Genomic DNA, 22,101 nt, shown 5'->3' with positions numbered 1-22,101 from the left:
AATGGCAAAGAATTAGGTGAGTAAATGCCTTGAAACACCACCAGCTACTGGAAAGGGGCAAAGGGGTCACAACTTTTTAAAATACTGTAAATCCCAGTTTCTTACAACCACTGTGTGCAACAGTATGACAGCTCAGTCTTATTCTCAAATAATAAAATCAGAACAAAATACAAAATTTAAAACATTTTGCCTTTTTTGTATTTCTACTTTATGAACGTACAGTATGTAAAACTGTAGCTTTTAAACATCTTAATAAGGTAAACCCACATTATCCTAGGAGCTGCTATTCACACTCTCTATTGCATGCATAATCCAGTATCCTCTCAGGTTTGTTTTTAACACCTACAAGATGCTACAGCAACAAGTTTCACAGCTTAATACAGACTGGTAGAACAAATTCATCCCATTTTCTTCTGTCATATTTGCCAATCTCATTTCATGTCTCCCAATTCTTATACTAGAAGAAAGAGTAATCATTTTTGCATAATGTTACAGACTTCTCTCATATTTCCTCAACTCAATTTTTTCCCAGACTACTGAAAATGTACTTTATTAGTAATTTCACACTCAGAAATTGCCTGATATGTTTATTAGTCATGTTTTGAGATCTGGGAATGAGATCTATTCATACTATTAAAGACTGGGGTAACCATGCCATAAGGAGGTTCTCCATTCCTTTCCTAACAGCTCACTGACACTAAGCGATTTCCCCACTGAATTATTCCATACAGAAAAAATGTCTCCTGACACTGATGGAGTGAAGTGAAAAGGCTTTAAAGTACAGCTAATTATTCACTCATTTTATTAGTCAGTCCTTTATCAGCTTCTACATGACCATCCTCTGCTCCTGGCTTTTGTTTACCGTTAACCTTTTTTACAGAAGAGGCTTATTCCACAGCCTCTTCTTCTGATACTTCCATCCAAGACCAATACTTTGATGATTTCACCATATGAAGGAAGCCAATATCTATTCTGATCAATACTTTACCTCAGGTTCCAGGAGCAAATTTATGGAATGATTTTTCTGCTGCACTCATACAGGGGCTGACAATTACAAGTCTACAGGGAAGCCACAAAGTAACCAAATTGCAAATACCGTACAAAGAAATTAAGCTCCTTCTGTCTTATTTGTAACTAATTTTTCCATGATTTTTGCAATCAAGCTTCCACAGTGAGCAAGATACTGACAGGAAGTGATTTATAAGACTCAAACCCCTGTATTTCAGAAGTTATCCTTTTCTAATCAATTGCTTACAGTACAGAGAAAAGAATCTTTGGTAGTGTGAGGGTGGTGGGCAATGAAATTCCTCCCATATAGATGTGCTTCCCCTTCAGACTTCACTGACCATTTATTTACCTAAGGACTGAGTTCCAACTGTTTCTAGTTTTTCGCTTATTAGCACTAAAACACATGGATAAAACTGAATGCATAAATATTTCTGTCATAATGTAAACTAAGAACTCATTCCAGAGCCCTTGGTTACTGATATTTATGACATACCCTGTTTCCTCCATGATGCAACCACCCCAGGATTCAGTGCAGTCACACTCTTCTCAGACAAGACCAAAATACAACAGAAAAGGAGAGAAGTTATAAATATGCTTACAATAAATATAAAGTACTCACTATAAAAATGGAGCTTGACTAATTATACAAAGATTTGATGGTTGCTTGGCTGTACAAACTCTAACCCCAAAAAGGAAACCAGCCCACTTGAAGACATACTAATAGCTTAAATAAATATGGTACTTTCAGATTCCCATATCTGCAGGTTCTTAAGACTCAACACAAAATTTCAGGCACTACACAAAGCTAAAAATAGTTGGCAAGGTTCTTCCCTACATGCTCTCAAAACAGGCAGCACAAAGCTGCCTGCAGTACACATAATATTGATGATTTTAAATGTTCACATTTTCTCCTCCCTAAAAATACAGAATATCCTGAAAGAGGATTGTTACTGGACAGGCCAGGCTTTTTCCCTTTGGCATAAAATTATTAACAGTAATATGTGAATCAGCCAATCAAACATTCATTTGAAAAAGTAGTTGAATGAAAATGGATTTACAGTTTACTTACAGCTATAGCACGTAAGTCAACAGTGACCAAATTCATAACATAAAAACAAAAGATCAGCACCTTATGGTTGGTAAAACAGAAGCTGCAAACTGCCCATAAAAACAATCTACCAAAGACAGATGTACTGTAGTTACTACTGGGAAACCCCAGAGTTTCTCCATGGACAATATTCAGAGATTATTTATATGGTTATTTCTAATCTCCCCAGGTCTTTCATTAATCTTTCTCTACAAAAGGCCTCCAAATAAGGACACTAAGCTATCATATCAAAAACCTCTATCTTTCAGTTAAAAAATATTCTGATTTCCAAATTGTATGAACTCTGTTTTACCTGTAACCACAAAACAATGATATAGAAAATAGTTTAGCAATTTGCTAGATTACACAACTCAAAAGCAATGCTTTACAAAACAATATGCCTAAGCATGGTTTCCTAACTCACGGACTTTTGAAGTGATTCCACAATAAAGTCAACATTATCATTCACGTTTTTAAAGAGGAAACAAGGAGAACAGGTAGCCAAACTCATTACAAAATACAAGTGAAAAACCAAACAATTTTCTTTAGCCCTGAAAAGGGGTTTGCAGCAGTTTTTGTACCAACACTCTACACATGTTAAGACCACACACATCTGGTCTGACTGTGAAGTAGCAAGATAACAAGTTGAGCAAATGTCATACTGGACTAGGTTACAACTCCTTCCCATTTCTTCAATTGTAAATCAGGTATTTTTTATTTTAAGAAGTCAGCAATTGTTCTGTTAGATTTACAGATTTCATGATGATAGGAAATGAATTCTAAATTAAATTAATGGTGTTTTTACCAATATATCTTTGAACATTGGTTATGAAGCTAACTTTGACACAGGACATCACTGAGGTCATGCAAAATGTCTCTAAACCAGCAGCTCTTATTTTGGTGAAGTTGAAATTTCACTACATATATTTCCAAAAGTAGCAATTCTTCTTCTACAGTTACAGCAATTTTGGCATTTCTTTCAAACACAATAAAGGAAATGTTTATGTTTTCAGCTATGGAAGACAAAAGACTCCATGTACATACTCGGTTTCCTGGCAGCTGGCTCCCATTGTATTCCAAGATTCTGAGCAAGACTCTGTGCTAGTTCCTGTGCCATGGGCAAAGGGAGGCCATACTGCATTCCAAGAGTAGCACAATTATTAAAAAACAAAAACCCATTAGTTATTGCAACAAACACTACACTGGCTCATTCTGCCTTACCACATACCTACTACTTCAATAATTCAGTGTAGTCAATCACAATTCCATGTGCATATAAGGAAAATAAACCCAGTAAAGTACATAACAGATAAAATTTTCCTGTCCTAATCTCAGGCAATCTCTCCCCACTGGTTAATCTAAAGAAAGAAGTCTATTAATCTAAAGAAGGAAGTTCTGTAATAGTAGGATTTAACGCATGTAAAAACAGGAGAATTTAATTATCAATTTAACACTGCACTGTGGGAAAAGATTAACAGTAATGGTAAAATAATCAATACACAGGGACAATTTGTTTTCTAATTTCAATGTTAAAAAATTTCAGGAAGAATTACATGCCATTGGTACCTCAGAAGATAAGTGTCTTACAGAGGTAAGACAAAGATATTCACTGCTTTGTTTCAAATATTCCTGTCTGAGATTTTTCGGTCTAAATTTCTGTTAAATATATTAAAAGCCAATTTAAGTTCTTTTTAAGAGAATAATGCAGGCAGGAGAAATACTTTCTAATAAGAAAGGCACTCTGAGCAGTAGTTTGATGATGATCAAGAAGGCTGGCTGTGAGAACCTAACTTTTTAATATGTAAATTATCTTTAAAGCCCTAGATACTGAAACATATGAACTCATGAGATTATATTGTAGAGATTCTACTTTATTTCACTTTAGTGATGAAAAAAAAATTACCTCATTCACTCCTACTCCTCTGGCCACAGAGCAAACACCTCCAAAGTAACTTAAGCTGCTCCTTTTGTAATGAAATGTCACATTCCTTATAAACAAATAAAAATAAAGAAACTATAACATGTTGACATGTTATAGCACCAAGCACCAAGAGCTTATTGAAAGAGCATACTCTCACACATACTATGATAGATTGCATGTACATTCATCTATTTCTAGCATAAAAGCAACTGCAAGTTTACAAACAGAATACCAACAGTGAAAGAGGTGGTTTTATATAAGCTTTGACACAAATACTATTTTTCTCTTGTAGAGTCAGAATCAGTCTTAACCCACAAACAAAGCAAGCACAGAAGGCTTGAGTGTCAGACTCCTAAGACAATACAGTGATAACATTTCTTTAAAAAGTTCACAATATTTTCCAATTTATCATCTGTCACGAAGGAATTCTGTTCTGAAATGTACTAGTACATAGAACTTTAAAAATTATCATCTTAACCCAAACCAACTTAATTTTTAAATCCAAATGAAAAGACTGAGAAGTATACCTAAAGGGAAAGTAATTTAATACTGCTCTTTAACCTTGCCTCCTTTCATTTATTGTTAATAAGCCCCAAATAATTTAGTTAAGTAATGTAATCTGGAAGATCTAAATTATTCAATAAAATGCCTACAAATTACTATGAATTACACCTATTTTAACTTCACAGTCATAACAATAAATCTACATGGTCTACAAACAACCTGCAGTGATCCTGCATGATGTGCAAATGACCTAACCTTTGAAAATTGATGGGTTTGTTTTAAATGACAGGTTACCCCATACAGGTATGTATTTATTTTTCAGAACACTCTAACAGCCATCAGAACTTTCAGACTGCAGCTTAACTAAACATTCACAGCCAGGGGCTTTACAACAGACAGGATTGCAGGCACTTTTGGAAATGTTCAAGTTCATCTCTCCCCAGCTCCAAGGAGGCTCAGCTGGAGCATGCTATGTTCTACTAGCTTTGGAACATCTCCAAGCATGGGCACTCCATGGTCTCTCTGTGCAGCCTCTTCCAGCATCTGACCAGCTTCACAGTGAAAGGGGTTTTTTGCCTTATGCTTAAATGGAACTTCTTGTATTTCAGGTTGGATTTGATACCTTTCACCATGAGAAGAGCCTGTTGCTGGCAAACTCTTCAGCAGGTGACACAAAACATGCATGGAAGTCACTAAGAGTGCATGTCAGCAGCACTGTGCCTGTATTATAGAGAACAAAATCAGTGTTGTATTGTGATGCCTGTAAAAAGGAAATCTGGAGGAAATTCTTCATCCCCTATTTTTATCTTCTTCTGCAGAAGATGAACTATAGGAGAAGACATTAGTTTCTCCATCCTCACAGTATGTTATATGCTGCTGGGAGACAGCTTAAGATCTTTCCCTGTGCTGCACAGGAGAACACACATTTCCTCCTCCTCTTTGCTTACAATGCCATGAAGTAATATAATCCTTGCTCAAGGCTGAAGTCATGCCTAGTGATGAAAGTGGAATTTCCCCTCAAAATGCATTGCGTCTCAGAACAATTCATTACAGCTGTAAAGGAGAAGACCTTCCATTAACAAATCATCACTGCAGCCTCATGTGTGAATAAATTTACTAACTGGAACACTCTTGTGGCAATACATAATCCTGTCAGCTCTGCCCTCTCCTGATCATAACTGGAAAAGCAGCACATTACATACCTGATTAGCAAAGCTAAGTGTCCTTAAGGGCTTATCTAAAGACACTTCACATGTGACACTGTTGCAAAGACATTCAAATATCATTACAGATATATATGGACATGACCATGGTAGATACTACACCAATTAAAAACAGGTGTTAAATAGCAATTAAGCTTCCTAGGGAAGGCCAACATTGATTGATACAGAGAATACCAAGCAAAAAAAGTAAGAAAGAAGAGACAAGTAGAGAAAAGCAGTAGACAGGAAATAACATTCTAAGCCATTGCCAAGGGTACATACGAGAGCAGGTGCACAGCATCAGCGTGCTGCTTGATGTAGTGCTGCCGGTACTTGGAGAAATCGTGGAGCATCTGCAGAGGGTCAGGGCGAATATTAATGCGATCTCTGTCCGTCCAAGTCTCCACAGCAACGAGAACCACCCTGGTGTTCAGCTGTTCCTTGTATATCTGAGGGCAGAGACAGGACAGGCACAGGAGTAGAACACTGGGTCAAACATGCACAGTTAGCCAGTAAGAGTAAAGCGGAAGGACAAGAGGGATAAAGCAGGAGGAAAACACGGGGAAATAGTTAGCTGGCAATGCCTTGCATTTCCTAAAAGCTGATATTCTGATCCACTAAAATTTTATGTTATAGAAGGAAAACAAGAAACAACCCTAGTTGCTCTCTTTTTTTTTTTTTTTTAGCCACTCCATTTTCTTTAAAATTCTCATGGCAAATAACTTTGCCACTGAGTTTTGCAGAAAATCTGTGCAAAAATCAGCAAAGAAGAAATGTAAAGGTACACTGGGTGCTCTCAAGGAAAAAGAAAAGAATGATCTCAAAGAGTAGCCAAAGACAATTCTAAAGTTGAGATTAAATAATTTCTCAATTTTCCAATAAATCCAAATTTTAATTAATGCTGGATTTCCATTTGTATACTATGATCACTTAATTCTCACATTGCTTGAGTACAATTAATGAAAGATCTTGATTTTTCTACACATTTTAATGTTACTGTAGCAATAGACAAGGAAACAACAATCAGGCATTAATAATAAAACAGTTTTAAAATATGCATTTTAACATTGTGCATGATACTTGATTCTGACATAAAACTACTGCTGTCTTTTGGTTCAGTTCAAAAAATATCACATTTTATTAACTAAGGTTATGCCGAACTTACAAATCTACAGAAGATGCATTCCTTATTCATCCTGATCACAAACCCAGTTTTGTATCAGGCAGCATTAATCTTATTAAAAAGTCAGTGTATAATATTCAGCTTAGAAAAAAAAAAAAGATAAATATAAAAACAAGAGATAGGAAACAGCTAAGCTCAGTTTTGTCCAAGACCTTTGAAGGAAAAGAGTATTAGCATCCTTCAATCTCAGGGAGACAGGCTGAGAACATACACAGAAAATGGTTCACAATATGAGCAAACCCAATGAAATTAATCTACCTGAAATGATACAGGGGTGGATCAATGAAGACTTTACTGCTGTTTGTTGAGAGGAAAACTCTATTTCCTGAAGCAAACAACAACAAAAGAATGGAAGAAGGGGCAGAGAACCTGAAGGCCTCTGAAGGCCATTATCCTTTTCCCAATAATAAATCAGTAAGAAATACAGCCCATACCACATGGATGCAAGGGAATATCAAGACAGAAAATCCTGCTCTTTTTCATGCTTTATTTAAATGAAAAGCCATTAAGATGTCATTTTGTAAGATTTCTGTGAAGGGACTGAATTCTACACAAGAATGAAGCTTGTGTTTCTGCATACACACATTAAAATGGAAAAAACACACATAATATAGAAAGAAAAGATGGATGAAATAATTTTGGTTAAAATGTAGAACAAAGAGAAAGAAATAATTATCAGATGAGGAAAAAATAAAGATGCTGCCTTTTCATTGGGTATGTCCAATATAAATTGCAGAAACATTACAATTATTTACATTTTTATCTGCTCTAGTAATATTTCTTTAGGCTACTGGCATTTTCAGATCATATTAAAATATTCCAAAACACTTCCAAAACCACTTTATGATACTTTCATGCATTATAAATATATTCACCTAAATTTTCAATATACATCCAGTACACTTTATATGTAAGAACAAATAGTGCATTGTTTCCTCCGAGTTAAACCGTTGACAATGTTTTGGACTGAATCATATCACACAGTTCCACTGGTATCAATAATGTCACATGGAAAAGGTACTCAGAGTCAGCATCTGGTAGCCTTTGTATTCATCCCTACTAGAAAATCTACCTCTTTTCACTACATACAGAGCTCTGAAATGTGTGTGATCATTATATGTGCATCAAAAAGAGGACAAAAAAACCCAAATTGATTTTACGACAAATATTACTTTTAGTTTATATGCTGTATGCAAAATTGTTTTAAATTTAGCACAGATACAAGTATAGAATCTGTGTCAGTTCCACCCATCTGTAATGTAGTAGAGTGGCATTTTGTTTGCTTTTAAGCTACAGAGATTTATAAAGCAGATTATTTTACTCACACTCACATTTTCTTCCAATACATATATGTATCCCTTGTGAGCTATACTTGCAGTTTCAATCACTTGTATTTACATGCAAATATAAATTTGATTAAATCTCATTCTTAATTGGTGACAGATAATGAATTCACCCCTGCCAAAGTCAAATTCTGACTGTTGCGAGCTTTAAGAAAAATACCACAGATAATCTGGTAGTTTCTTATACCTTCACCCCAGGCTATTCTTCTGCAGAGGAACTAGAAATACACTTTAAAGTGTAATTGAAATTTGGTATCTGAAAATGATAACGTTTTTAATACAGTGCTAAAGTAGAAGTCAGTGAATCGGTTTTCAAAAGAAACATTATTACTTACAGCATCTACAAGGTTTACCACAGACTTTGCAAAATTGTTTGTGTATGCAGTTGAAGAACGGTGCCTTTTGAACTAAAAGAAGAGAAAGTAGAGCACAGTGAGAACTTAAATATTTATTACTAATTCTTTATTTTTACAGCATGAATGTAAAATTAACATTTTAAGAAAGAGTAAGGGAAAAACTAAAAAAACTTTTCAGATCACAGCCTATATCTCATATTCAAGAATCCCTGGAAGATAAAGAAAGCCACGTATGTTACGCAGCCTTTCCCAACTGTAAAAGGAGCATTTAACCACAAGAAATACCGTGTTTAGAATCAGATTTCAAATGTTTGAGACAAAATTACAGGTAAACATGAACATAAACACGAGCTCAAAATTGAGAGGACGCTTTACCCATTAAAATCACTTAACCTGATGAGTTACATATCAGACTGTAGTAGCCACATTCCATCACTTTAATTATAAGACATGAAGATGAAGCACTTATCCTGTGCACAGCTCTTTGCAAAGGCCTCCTTTTCTACAATAGCACAACACTTCTGTGACATGCAGCAGGAGTTAGAGGAAAAGTCAAAATGGAAGAGGGAGCGCATGGTAACAGTAAATATGTGTTTGAACATGAAAAGAGTTAAGCTGAATATCTTAAATTCTAACTTCAATTTTTTTTATTTTTATAGATCTTGATGAGCTGTATTAGAAGTTCTGCTTCATGATATCTGCACATGTTATTGCAATGGTTTAATGTCTTTCCTCATCCTGCCTCACAAGCCCCTTCTGTTCCAAGTCAAATTTTTTAAAGATGCAGCTACGGTATCTGAACATGAAGAATCCATATGACTTCCAAGAAACTGTAAAATTATAAACAAAGATTATATTACACAGTATGATTTGCAGACAGGAAAAACAGGCCTTCAAAATTTCACAGAAAATGAATGCGAAATTGCTTAGAACAGGGGGAAAAAAGCCTTTATCAAAAAACTTACTAATTTCAACTACTGGTTAAAAGCAACAAGTCTCATTGCATCACAGTGTTCTATGAAAGTGTCAGTTATTCTCTCTATGAAACACAGGTCTTAAAAAGAGGCCTTGGAAGGAGAGACTCTTCTCTGAGCAATTGTGTAGCTGCTCTCAGGTCCAGTGCCAGTAGGTACCTAGGATGTACACTGAAAGGAGCATTATACCATGGACAGCTCCCCAGAGAACAATGACAATGGGGAAGGAGGAAAGGGTGGCTTTGGCTTTTTGTTTTGAGCCTATCCCAAACTTTTCCAGAAGTGGAAAGGTAAAATAATATGCTTTGTAAGATGTTTTTGGTTTTCATGAAAGAATTACAATGCTAAAATCAATAGCAATATACCACAAAATATGGTTAAACACAGATCCTAAAAGAAATTAACCTAAACCGGTTAGAAAACGCAACAACCTAATTAAATGTGTTGAGATACCTTTATTGCTAGAGGAAAGGAAATGTGAAAATACACAATATTAACCATTTAACACAATGATCAAGGAGATTTAAGATACTACTTCCAATGAAGACCTTTGCTGCAGGGGAAACATGCCCTCTCCTGGTAAGCAGAAAACCTTGAAAGTATATTTAGTGAGCTCCTGGACTGGCAAGCTGTGACTCCTAACTGTGAACACTTCCCTAAGTATATCCATTTTATTCTTTGAAAAGAATTATTATCTGCTTCTAAGTCACTGATAACTATGAAGCAAAAAATCTTGTGCTCTAAAGTTCTAACAAATAAAGCTTTAGAAGAGACAACAGTGTCTATAATAAGTGTAGTGAACACCTTCAAGCAAGCCTGCAATACAAGAGGCCAGGGGAAAGAGACAGACATAGGAATATTTTCTCTTCATAAGGAACACCAAGCATAGATATCAAACAAAGACAACAAAATGGCCATAACTGCAGATACTGTGCCCTACTGCTAAATAACCAACACCTGAACACTCTTAAGAGTAGTTTCCTACCAGGTAGCTTTACAAATGAAAACAGCTCAAGAAATTTCTGTCCTACTTTTTCCAGCCATTCAAATTCCCTCCTCAGTGCTAAATTAACACAGATAAAATATAGGTTATGTTTGCCCAGACTACTTCTATGATTTATTAGACAGGTGAGGGGAGGGTACATTATCTGTCTATTCAGCACTGGAACAAGTATGAATTAACTGCATCCTGTTCTGATATCTTCAATTTCTTGCTGTTAAATATCATCCTTTAGTGTTGACAACAGAGCCGACAACTCCATATAGCACTGGGAAACTTGCAGCAGGGTGAGAGACATAAAAAGCTCTTTACTTGCAAATAAAATAAGTGAAAACTACTGTATCAGCAAAATTTGATTTAAAAAAAAAGAAGTCATGCTTACAACAAATATCACTTAATCTGACTTTTTCCAGTCATCTCTCAGGACAAAAAGGGGAAAAAAACTGTGCTTTCCTACCCCCATGCATTTTGGGTTTTTTTAACGACAAACACTTTCTGAATCAAACAAACTTACCTTGCACTGCATTATCACTCCTCTTTATAAGTATGGAATAGCCACAAAGAATAATCAGAGTTTTGTCTACATGTTTTGCTGCATTAAAATTTAAATTAGTAAAACTAAACTCAAAGTAACAAATTCTGACCTCTTTCTATATAATTTCAAAGACAGGATGTAATTTTAGAATATTTAGTGTGTTTGTTCTGGACAAAAATGTTTTATTGCTTTACTTTGTTGGTTATGGCACATTAATTTATCCATATGATAGCAAAGTGTTCCAGAATCATTTTGAATATATAACTGCCCTAGAAATTCTTCGGTAACATTAAACGCCATTAGGTATATGGCCTACAGTGTGTCTCACAGTATAAATGTTAATAGCTGCTGATAAAATCCTGGGCCCAAAAAAAAGGTGACAGTTTGTAGGCTGCACATCAACCTATAAATTGTCACCAAAAGGAAGCTTACCATTGAATTTATATCCTTACCATTTTATGGTCATTGACTATCATGAGCTCCAGATATTTCATTTCTTCAAAGACACCACGAGATAACTGATGAATTAAAGAAATTCTTTGAGAAATCATGAAGATGTTATTTTCAAAGTAGTTATTTTCAAAAATAACTGCAGCTGATTTTTATAATATATACATATTAAATATATAATGCTTAGGGTATGTAAACCAGTAAACAACTGATTAAGAAATGCAAGTAGGGTAAAGAATCATAGCTCCAGTAACTTAGACTGGCTGAATATCTGAGCCACATCACTAAGGAAGTTCAGGTTCTACTCTTTTTGCTTCAGTGCAGACACCACCACTGCTTCCCTCCTCCTTTTATTATGTACTATTCACCACAGATTTAATGAGGAAGGAAGTTACTAAAAGCATAAGCACCCTCAAAAATATGGTGTGGATTGTGCAACTCAGTGAAGAAATTCAGAATAATCTCCTTTAACTCAATTATTCCCCTAACTGATACATATGCATGCGAAGATCATGAGGACTGCCCACTTTAAGTTCTCCCAGTAACCCAGTTCTAGGTGTCCTCATTTGGATTTTTGATTTAATCATGCTACTTAATGAGCCAAGTGACAATAAAGTCAGATATCTATAAACGCAAGAGTTCATTCAAAATTATTCTTTATTCTCAAGCAGACAAAAAAATTAAAACTCTAAAGTCATTTCCACTACTAAATTTTGATTTAATTGATACCTAACATTGCTGTTATTGAATTCATGAACTTTCTACCAAATTTTCTGTTTTTGAAGAAAAGTCTTGTTTTCTCATTTGATAACTGTATTAAGCAACAATATTACATAATATTAAGCTTCTAAAAATACTTGTTTCCTAAACCCTATATTCTCTTGACATTAAAAAATACAGAAATTAGTGAGTTTGATTTTATAAATGGTCTTAACTCAGGGTCACACTTCTACTTACTGCTCTCTTTCTTCTCCTTCTCCTCAGCCACTGCAGTTCAGACAGAAAAGGCCATTCAGAACTAGAGTCAGTCTCTGTAAAAATTACAGTTTCACAATGTACACTGTCCAAACCAAAATCAGATTAAGATCACAAAAATTAGAAACACCCTTGCTATTCAAAGGCTTCTTTTTAAAAAGATGTAAGACATATCAAAACTCAAGTAATTCAGAAATTTTAAAGTATTCAAGGAGAGGTGAGAAATGATAACCTGGGCTTAGAATATACATTTTCTTCCATCTCATTGCCTCAGTAACATTAATATCACTGATTAAATTCAGTGATTTTCAGAGGAAAGCTAAATACAGGCCTGTGGATAAAAATCTTACAGCTGCCTTTTGAAAAATCTATATTCTATTGCAATAATTGTGAAAAAAGGCAGGTAAATATCTATTTTTCAAGATTTTCTAAATAATCAGCAATTTTATAAACACTGCTAGCCTAATGCTCAAATTTTCCAAGTTATATATACAATTATTTCCAATATTTAAAAACTCATAACATAAGCAAAAACATACCAAGGTCCCGCAACTGCTTGGAGGCTTGTGTTCCGTAAGTTCTTTGGATGATATGTGGCCTACTTTTACTTTCCTAAAAAGAAAAATATGTGAAATTTTCTTCTAATTAATAACATCAAGTGAAAATGTGGCACTTCTTTCAGTAGTTATAATTTTTTTTTCTATAAAATGCAAGCAACTATAGTACCAATTTGGGATAGTACTAATCAGAAGCCATCTATCTGCAATCCTGAGTAAACCATAGAGCCTCTCTGCTTCAGCAAACTGACCAGTCTACAAAAAAAAGTGTCACAGATGTCTTTGAGATTACCTTAAAGAAGTCCTTTAAAAACCTTAGCATTAGAGAACAGAGATCCCTTATTCCAATAAATCAAACTAGAATGTCTGTATTTGGTTGAAATCTTCCTTCCACAGATGAAAAGCAACTACTACTATTTATGAAAAAAATCCTGTCTAATTGCAGCAAATTGCAAGAAACCAATCAATATACTATCCATAAGAGGATCCTTTCACCCTGTTTTATTGGTGTATTCCACACTTTAAAAGGACAAGATTTTTAATGCATATTTTTTTAGAAATCTGACCTACCCCAAATTATCACATTTGAGTATCTACTCTAGAAAACAAATCCTTTCTTCCATAACACCTCCTCTGCAGAGCCTGCCAAAACAAGCAATTCATTTCAAAGGGTAGGTTGCTGCTGTTCTGTAAGTTCCATAAGAAATACATAGCACACTGAAGGACAATACTGCATCTATTTGCTAGATTTTGGGGGGAAGGAGAGGGAGTTTTTATATAGTGTCTACTATAGTTAAGATTAATCAAGCTGAATAAAATACATGCTGAAGGCTGTCTTCAAGATATTTATCTCATATACTGCAATTAAAAAATGAGTCTCTGAAAGCTCTCTGTAGCTGTATTATTTCCAGCAGTTTTGAGAAAATTATGCATCTCATCTGTTTTCTTATCTAGAGTTCAACTTGAAACCTTGAATTGGCAAATGATATCTCATTTTTATAACCAGAACTTTTGCTCTACTTACAATCTTTACTGAAATACCACTCAGAGAGATATCCTGGTTTCCTTTGTTCACTCAAGCAAGAAAACAGTTTAGTTACATTTTCTTCTTCCTTGTATAAACATAATCTGCATGAATTTACCGTGTCTGTGTTGTCAGTTTTTAGAATTGCAACCTTTATGAACATGTGCTACATCATAGATACACAGCATGTACTGTTGTTCCTGGGGAGACTGATTCTTTAAGAGGTGATATTTTCCCATGTCTCTGAATTTTCATTTGTAGCCCAATAATTAACTGTCCAAATGATACCAAGGCCGCTGAATGTTGATCCAGTTTTTTTGACAGTATAAGCCAATGATTTTGCAGATCTTTATTCAGACTCTAATTTTAGCTTTGCAGTCACTACAACGTGTTGGTTCAGCAGCATTAATTATTTGTTACATACTATACCCATACTGTCATACACATACTAGAGCGAGACAAGCTTGAGAACTGTGGCACAGCATCTGCAATATATCCTACAGAGCAAGCAGGATACAAACCTTAAGAATTCTCTGTCTCAATGCTGGAAATCATTTCACTGAAAATCACTCAGAAGTTAGAAATATACCTAGTTTTACTACTGTCCGTGAAACTCTGTCAGCTGTATTAACAGCTGAAGTTTTAGAAATGGCTGTACACATGAAACACAAAAAAAAAAGCAAAATACTTGCAGTCCTATATCTGATCCAGCATAATCTTGTATTTGAATATGCTGGATCACAATCATTTAAGCTATACAATGATACAAAATTTAAGACACTCAGATGTAATTATCTACTGAAATATGCTTTTTGTGGAATCATGGCAGGTCAAGAGCAATCTGATGCAACTATTTAGAGAGGAATGTACAAATGAGTTTCAGAGAGCCTTTCAATGAATTTATAAACACTTTAGTTCAAGTAGTAGAGCAAATTGATAAACACTTTTTGACAGTCCATAACCATGTGCTATTGGAAACAGTTTTATTTGTCTGTTCCCAGCATCTAAATGATCAAGTGCAAGTAGGAAACAAAGGATTAAAGAAAAGCAGAGGAAAACTGTAGGTAAATCATAATTACATGTTTGCCACCTTAAACAAATTCAAATCAAGTGTTGTAAAATACTCTTCATTTACATATGTGTGCATGAGACATATCACTTATTGATTTATTCTAATACTTTTATTTGCTATTCCTTGAGAACTCTCCCAAACCAAATAAACTAGACAAAAATAAACTTACTGCAGTGTGGGTCAGATCCATTGGTTCTATCAGGTACAAATAAGTACTGTCTTCAAACATGCCACTAGAACATGGAGAAAAAGAAGTGATATTTAGGATCACAAAGCAATCAGTTTGACTCCACGATATAAATTTTGATAAGACAAAACCAAACTTAGGGCTGGAAAACTGACAATATTAAATATATATTCATTAGTACCACCTGTAGCTAAAGCCAAGAATTGGGTGATTATTAAGATATCTGGCACATTTCAATGGACTAACACTAAAGGTAATGGCAATGCTATGATAAAATACCAAAAGGGGTAAAGATTTGACTTGGAAAAAGGAAGTCCTACAACACCCTGAACATGCAAAACATAATCACCAGCTGAGCTGCACTTAGCATTAACTAATGCTAATTTCTTGCATTTTTTCCTTGTACAATCTAACAAAAAGATCCATTTTTCTATGACAGAATTATACATGAATACTGAGCATACAAACTGCTGAAATATAATTCTTGTTTATCCTTTACCATAGTAAGTCGTCTGGGGAAATATTTACTTGCACTAATTAAATTCAAAGGTTTCATGAGACAGCATCGAAACACTAATTCCAATGATACTAAGAAAAATTTCAAAACAAAAAAAAGTCTTTGAGCCTTTAGTGTTTCAGTTCCTTCCATATTAAGAGATAGCCTTGTTTAAAAAATGAGAACATGCACTTACTGAAGTCCATTACAAGTTGAAAGAGCAACTTTGGAATCTTTCACACCTCTGATATTTCCATGGTAGTAACAATGCTCTCCCCCCTAATAATTTTTAAAAACAAACAATCACACACACAAAATTATCCTGATTTAATATCTGTTGCTTAAAACAAATGCCAAAAAAATCTAACAGTAACAATACACATTTACCTCATCTATGTACTTGTCTTTACTGTTTGTCAGCAATAAGTTCAGTAAACTAAAAATAAAAGGTATTCTCAAAAAAATTTATTAAAAACCCAGAAGTGTGGTTGTCTTGCAGCTATTGCTTGAAAAACCTACTATTCATCATAAAAATATTTTTCATTCTTGTGTCATGTCCACTCCAACAGGCATATTAAACACATTCTTTATGTAATGATAGTAACTCGAGACAGTACAAAAAATGTAAACACTCTTTGTCTATGACAGCATTGTTTCCATTTTGTATCTTACTCAATGAGTTATTCAGATTCTGATTTAAATTCCTTACAGGTTATTGTATATAATTAAATCCAAGTACTTCACAGAAAGTAATCATTCTGTCTTTACCCTTCCATCAGTGAGAATGCATAAAAACATGCTTTTTAACAGCTACATTTGATTATGTTTCTTACACAAAGCTTTTCAAGATTTTTATTTAAAGATGATCATCTGAGTAAAGAAACTGCTGTTTGTTTTTCAGTCATTTTTGTAATTAACTACCTATTTCTAGAAAATACTGTACTTTTCATTGAGATATCACTTCTTTAGATCCACATCAGGAAAAAAAATAACCTTTTACTTGGGCATAAAAAGTATTATAAGACACTGCAAAGGACCAGGACACAGTCCTTATTTAACCTCCTACACAAATTGTGTGGGGTTCTGGGGTCTTTTTGTTATCTATAATGAAGCCTTTTACACATTAACATGACCTCAGGAGCTCTATTATCGCTTCTAAATAAAGCAATTCCCCTAGAAAACATCCCCTAGGAAGTTTGGATCAAGTTACTGCAGCATACAAAGGTAGCCCATTTGCTGAGGCTGAAGTTCTAATATAATTTTCCAGTCAGATTCATGATTCAGCAACCGCAGTGCTCAGTGCTAGTGCTGCAGCTGACAATTGCATGAGCTTGTCTAAATGCCAGAGGGAATTGTTTTATTGCATCATTTAGCATTTTTGCCTATTCTGCAGAACACTGAGTCTTAATGGAACAACTTCCTTTGTATGTAACATGAAACTGTTTTTCTTCAGTGGAAGAAAACAAAACAGCATATCTCAGTAATTACATTGCAATGGAATTGTTTAATTCTGCCCTAATCTGCCATTTATTATTTTATTTGAGATTCTCTACATCAGGGCAAAGTAATAAACCAGACATCTACTTGGACAAACAACAGTCCTGACTTTCTGAAGACATGAACACAACCAGAACGCTTGCTTGCCTCCACTCTAAATACAGATACAATTCACACATAAGTTTGCAAGAAATATTTTGGCATTTCTACCAAATACAAAAAAAATAATTTCCTGCAAATATAGTTTATAACCTTCCTAGGAATCTTCCAGTCCTCATTTTGTTACTACAAACAAACCAAAAGATGATCTGGTTTCCTTAGGGCAGAACTACCTTGCAGAACTTTAATCTGGCTTTGGATCAATAGCCTATGGCACTGAATTCAATTTGAGAGCTAGCCTGACAAACAAAATTAATTGGATGTCTAGCAATATGCTGGTTTTGTAATAACTCCAGAGGTTAAGGTTTCAGTTAAATCTTTCATTTTCTGTTTCACAGCTGTATCATTCTTGCAAACAAAAGTCACTGGAAGACTTTTGGGTTTAAATGTCTTACATTACCATTATTTTTTCTCCTTGCACTTTGTGCTAAGGACACATAAATAGTTAATGAAGGTGACTTCAACCCCTCCACCTCCTATATTTTACATGATGTAATTGTCCTGGCAGTAATGGATCGTCTTCACTACTACCACCTACAAATGCCTACTCCTCACCCGAAAACACAGCTTTTCTTTTTTGTACAATTCCTCTTGTATTACTGAGATATCCGTACAAGATGAGATCCCAGTTACCTTCTATGTGTGGAAAAACACTTCTGAATTTTTTTAATCTTGCAAAACATTTTTTCTCTTTTTTTTTTTTTTTTTTAAACATTTTATTGGCACTGTTCCCTCAAGAACAACTGAAGAACACAATACCTTAGAAGATTTTGGTTTTCCATCTTCATAGTGAATCTCCACATAATTGGAAGATAACAACTCACTGTCAAAGAAAGGATAAATAAAGATGAGAAAAATCTGAGTACTCTTTCTATTGCTATCAGTAGGTTTGGGGGTTTGGTTAACATTTTCAAACCATTTTTATTTTCCTTGTACATTAGTTTAAAAAAAAATCAAGCAGTTTGTGCTCAGTAAATGGTTTGATGGTACACTGGAATTCAGAGTGCAATATAGAAGGGGGAATTTCATTCTGCAATCTAATCCCCTGTATTTCAGCTTTACAATGATATTACCAGCCTTCTAAATATGCAAAAAAAAAAAAAATACTCCTTGCCTTTAGAACTTTCCTTGCTGACAGTAAATGTATTTTAGTTCATCACCATTTTCAAATAGCTTTTCCATTTTATCTAAAAGTGTAAATAGAGTGTTATGTAAGGCTGAACAAATAAATACACCATTGTTATGAAGACAGGAGTGTATAATCACTTTCACAAACTGCAAATACTCAGGTTTTTTCCAAAAGTAATAATGTGCCTTAAAAGAAAACACACAATGCAGAACCCAAAACACACTCCATACTACCCTTTTTCTTACTTTCACCTTTTATTTTAAGATACCTTTCTCATTCTTATTTTCTTCCAAACTCTGGCAAGAAAAATTTCAGAAGCATAAAAATTTTCCATAATGTGTCATTTACAGTTTCGGGTATTTTTAAATTTATCTTGGCCAGCCTGTACACATCCTGCAATAACCTCAGTGCCCCAGTCACATCTCACCCTGTTACAATCACGGTTGCAGCATAATGCCCAGGGAGAGCAAAGCAATTAAAGATGTTAACTGGCCCCACCAAATATGCAAGATAAGCATTTTACTTAATATGATCCAGAATTCTTAGCATTTTCAAAGCCTCTAATGTATACTTACAACTAAAATAAAAAATTTTTAAAATCATTAAAAGGTCTGATACTGGTATGTATATCAAAACAAAAATATCATTGCTACAAATAAAAAACACCATTATGGAAGTCTGGTGTGGCAAAATAGCTCTGATGGGAATTCATGACTAAAAACAACCTATGATAATGGGTATCTCAAACTCAGATTAGGCTATTAGCAATCCTGGTAACACTTTAACTCTGGGACTCCTGGCTCCTCAAATCAATTCTTCATGCCATATTTATCAGGCATTACACTCATTAGAGAGCATCCTGCAGAAGTCAGGTACCAGTGGCTCTCTTAGAAATTCTTTCTCATGAAACTGATACAGCACACTCTGGGCCTGCAAAACCAGTGCTAATGGCCCTGAATAACTACTGCCTTAAACATCACTGTGAAAGCATTATTAAATATATATTTTTAAATGCAGATTTAAAAATAAATTCAGTTGCATGAAATAATTTATCTTTGTGTCATAGTAAGCTATACATTTTCTGTAGAAAACAGAAATGCTGTAAAAATAGTGTAAGTACTTGACTACAATGCAAATATTTATTTCTTCAACGTGGCAAGATTGAAGCTTCTGAAAAGGCATACATATATAAAACAATTAGAGTGTTGATAACATCCTTTTATTCTTTGCATTTTTCATACTTGTTATGAAGCATAAAGACTACTGTTCCCAAGAGGGATTGGTACAGACAAGGCTACAGGTAACTGACATAAGTAAGAAAACTGAAATCCGTAATTACAATACAAGTATTAAAAAAAATACTGAGAATTATTAAAAAGGAACTGTGCTCATCATGACAGGGCCCTGACCAGATTCCAACTTTTACAGACACTTCTGCTTCAATTCACAAAGGCTGTTTGGTTTCCTGAAACTAATTCCTTGATCAGCACTTATCTACCTGCTGCCAAAACAAGCTCACAGTTTCACACCTTTTTTGCCCTCTTTTAGTAACCTTATATGACTGATCTCAGAACTTCTTTCTATGCTATCTAGTGCTTTTTGCATCTTGTAAGACTTGCAGTAAGTGATTTCCCACTGTGTCTACTGATTCACAAGTAACTATAGTTTAATTACAGCATTTCTCTCAGATGTATCCTATTTTGTGCAACATAAAAGCTGCTCACAACTTCTTTAGTCTACCCTTCCAGAGTTTAGTATTCCTTTCTTGGATTTTGGTTGAGCTTCTGTTGTAACCCAGTTGGTTCCCTCATCTGCCAACCTTTTCCATTCTTTAGCTTCTCGTTACTTCCAACTGCCAAGGAATTCCCAGTTGGGTTTTGTCCAAATACAGTGTCCCACATGATAGGATATCTAACATGGAATACTTATGATGAAAAACTCCTACATGTATATACACAAATATTACAAGTCCAAAGCAAGGATGCAGACAGTTTGCCACACATAGCCACCAAGGTCATGCAAGGGCATTTTTCTCTTAACATTTCCTTCAGAACAGCAAGAATTTTTAACATCTCATTAAAAAAAAAAAACTCCTTAAACTGTAAGCCTCCACCTTGGCAAGTACCTGATTTCTGTCGGGTACCTTGTATCACTTTATCTCATTTCAAGTATCTGCCTACACTAGCAATAAACATCCAAAAGAACACCTTGCTTCCAATCATTGAAAAAGACAGGAAGGGTAAGAAAATTTGTTCTACATTTTGCTAAAACTCCAGGAATAACAACAGATGTAAAAATATACATAGAACTGCTACTGCAAATTTCCCCTATGAAACTTTTACCTCTTCTTAATGCTGACAAATCTGACAAAACACATAAGAAAGTACTAAAGAAAAAAAAAAAAAAAAAAAAAAAGAATGCTTAACCAAAATAACTTTCAAACATTTTTTTCCTACACAAAAGACATACACAGAAGAGCACTGTAATTTCACCAGGAGGTGTGATGGGATTCTTTATGTAAGTGGCATCAAAAAGAAAGACCAAGAATACACTGATTAAGAGCTCATGTAGAAGAGCAATTGCCTGAGGAATGAGGCACCGAACTCATGCACGAGGGGTCTCCACAGCTCAAAATAACTCTTCTTCCTTCATTATCACTTACAGAATGCCTAGATTTACCTCTGAAAGGCAAACCTGAGTTCTGTGAAATACATTTGCATCTCATCTACAGTGGACTGTGTTTTGCCACATTTGATCCATTTTGAGCCATTCACATCTTGCTTAGGGCAGAAATGCATTCAGCACAGCAAATTTGATTTTCATTATGACAAGCACCAGAAACAGTGCAAGCTTTAACTGAAATGAGTGTCAGTTATGATCACATCAGACAAAAGTCTGTTTAGGTAGTGACACATCAGTATGATCCTTTACAATGAACATACAAAGTTACAACATATTGAATGAACTCATGACAAAATTATTTGTCTGTTGTGTCCTTTTCTACAGTTCCTTCCACCCTGCCTTGTTTATCACAAGGATAGATGGATAGAGCTGTCTTGCTCCCTGGCTCTTCTGAGTTACACTGAGAAATGCAAAATAAGCAGCAAAGGGATATGCCAGTCCCTGTAGCTGCTGCCTTTGAAGGCATAAACCAGCTGTTAAAACAAGCAGCAGATGCTTTCTGAAGAACTCACATCCACTTCCCTGGCATGTACTTCACTGCTGATGTTTTCATTAGCAGGAGAGCTGCAGAGTAAAAGTGGCTTACCTCAGCTGGCATCTAACAATCCTGATGAAGAGAATTCATTTGAGTAGGAAAAGGCTATGAAATTACCAAAAGATATCATATACAAGTAAGCAAATTACCTTCCAGCAACCCAGTAGACAGCCTGCAGAAAATCAGAGTACAGCAAGAATTACCTTTCTTGCATACTTCCTAAAT

General features: G+C 34.8%; 1 protein-coding gene across 12 annotated transcripts in view; it reads right to left on the bottom strand.

Annotated features, from left to right (window-relative positions):
* ADAM23 (ADAM metallopeptidase domain 23) overlaps window positions 1-22,101 on the bottom strand; it is a 70,723-nt gene that overhangs the window by 29,753 nt on the left and 18,869 nt on the right. For all 12 annotated transcript variants that reach the window (XM_068196138.1, XM_068196144.1, XM_068196140.1 and 9 more), the window contains 11 exons: window positions 18,290-18,353; window positions 16,071-16,153; window positions 15,361-15,424; window positions 13,078-13,150; window positions 12,521-12,594; window positions 11,566-11,631; window positions 8,584-8,655; window positions 6,005-6,171; window positions 3,999-4,083; window positions 3,140-3,230; window positions 1,502-1,550 (listed from right to left, as the gene is read on the bottom strand). In XM_068196138.1, coding sequence (XP_068052239.1) covers window positions 1,502-1,550; window positions 3,140-3,230; window positions 3,999-4,083; window positions 6,005-6,171; window positions 8,584-8,655; window positions 11,566-11,631; window positions 12,521-12,594; window positions 13,078-13,150; window positions 15,361-15,424; window positions 16,071-16,153; window positions 18,290-18,353 — 888 coding nt within the window. The remainder of the gene's footprint in view (window positions 1-1,501; window positions 1,551-3,139; window positions 3,231-3,998; window positions 4,084-6,004; window positions 6,172-8,583; window positions 8,656-11,565; window positions 11,632-12,520; window positions 12,595-13,077; window positions 13,151-15,360; window positions 15,425-16,070; window positions 16,154-18,289; window positions 18,354-22,101) is intronic.

The sequence above is a fragment of the Anomalospiza imberbis genome, chromosome 7 (genome assembly GCF_031753505.1).
Source record: "Anomalospiza imberbis isolate Cuckoo-Finch-1a 21T00152 chromosome 7, ASM3175350v1, whole genome shotgun sequence".
Classification (NCBI taxonomy): Eukaryota; Metazoa; Chordata; class Aves; order Passeriformes; family Viduidae; genus Anomalospiza; species Anomalospiza imberbis.
Note: the sequence above shows the minus strand (reverse complement) of the source record. Positions and strands in the feature narration are given on the sequence as shown.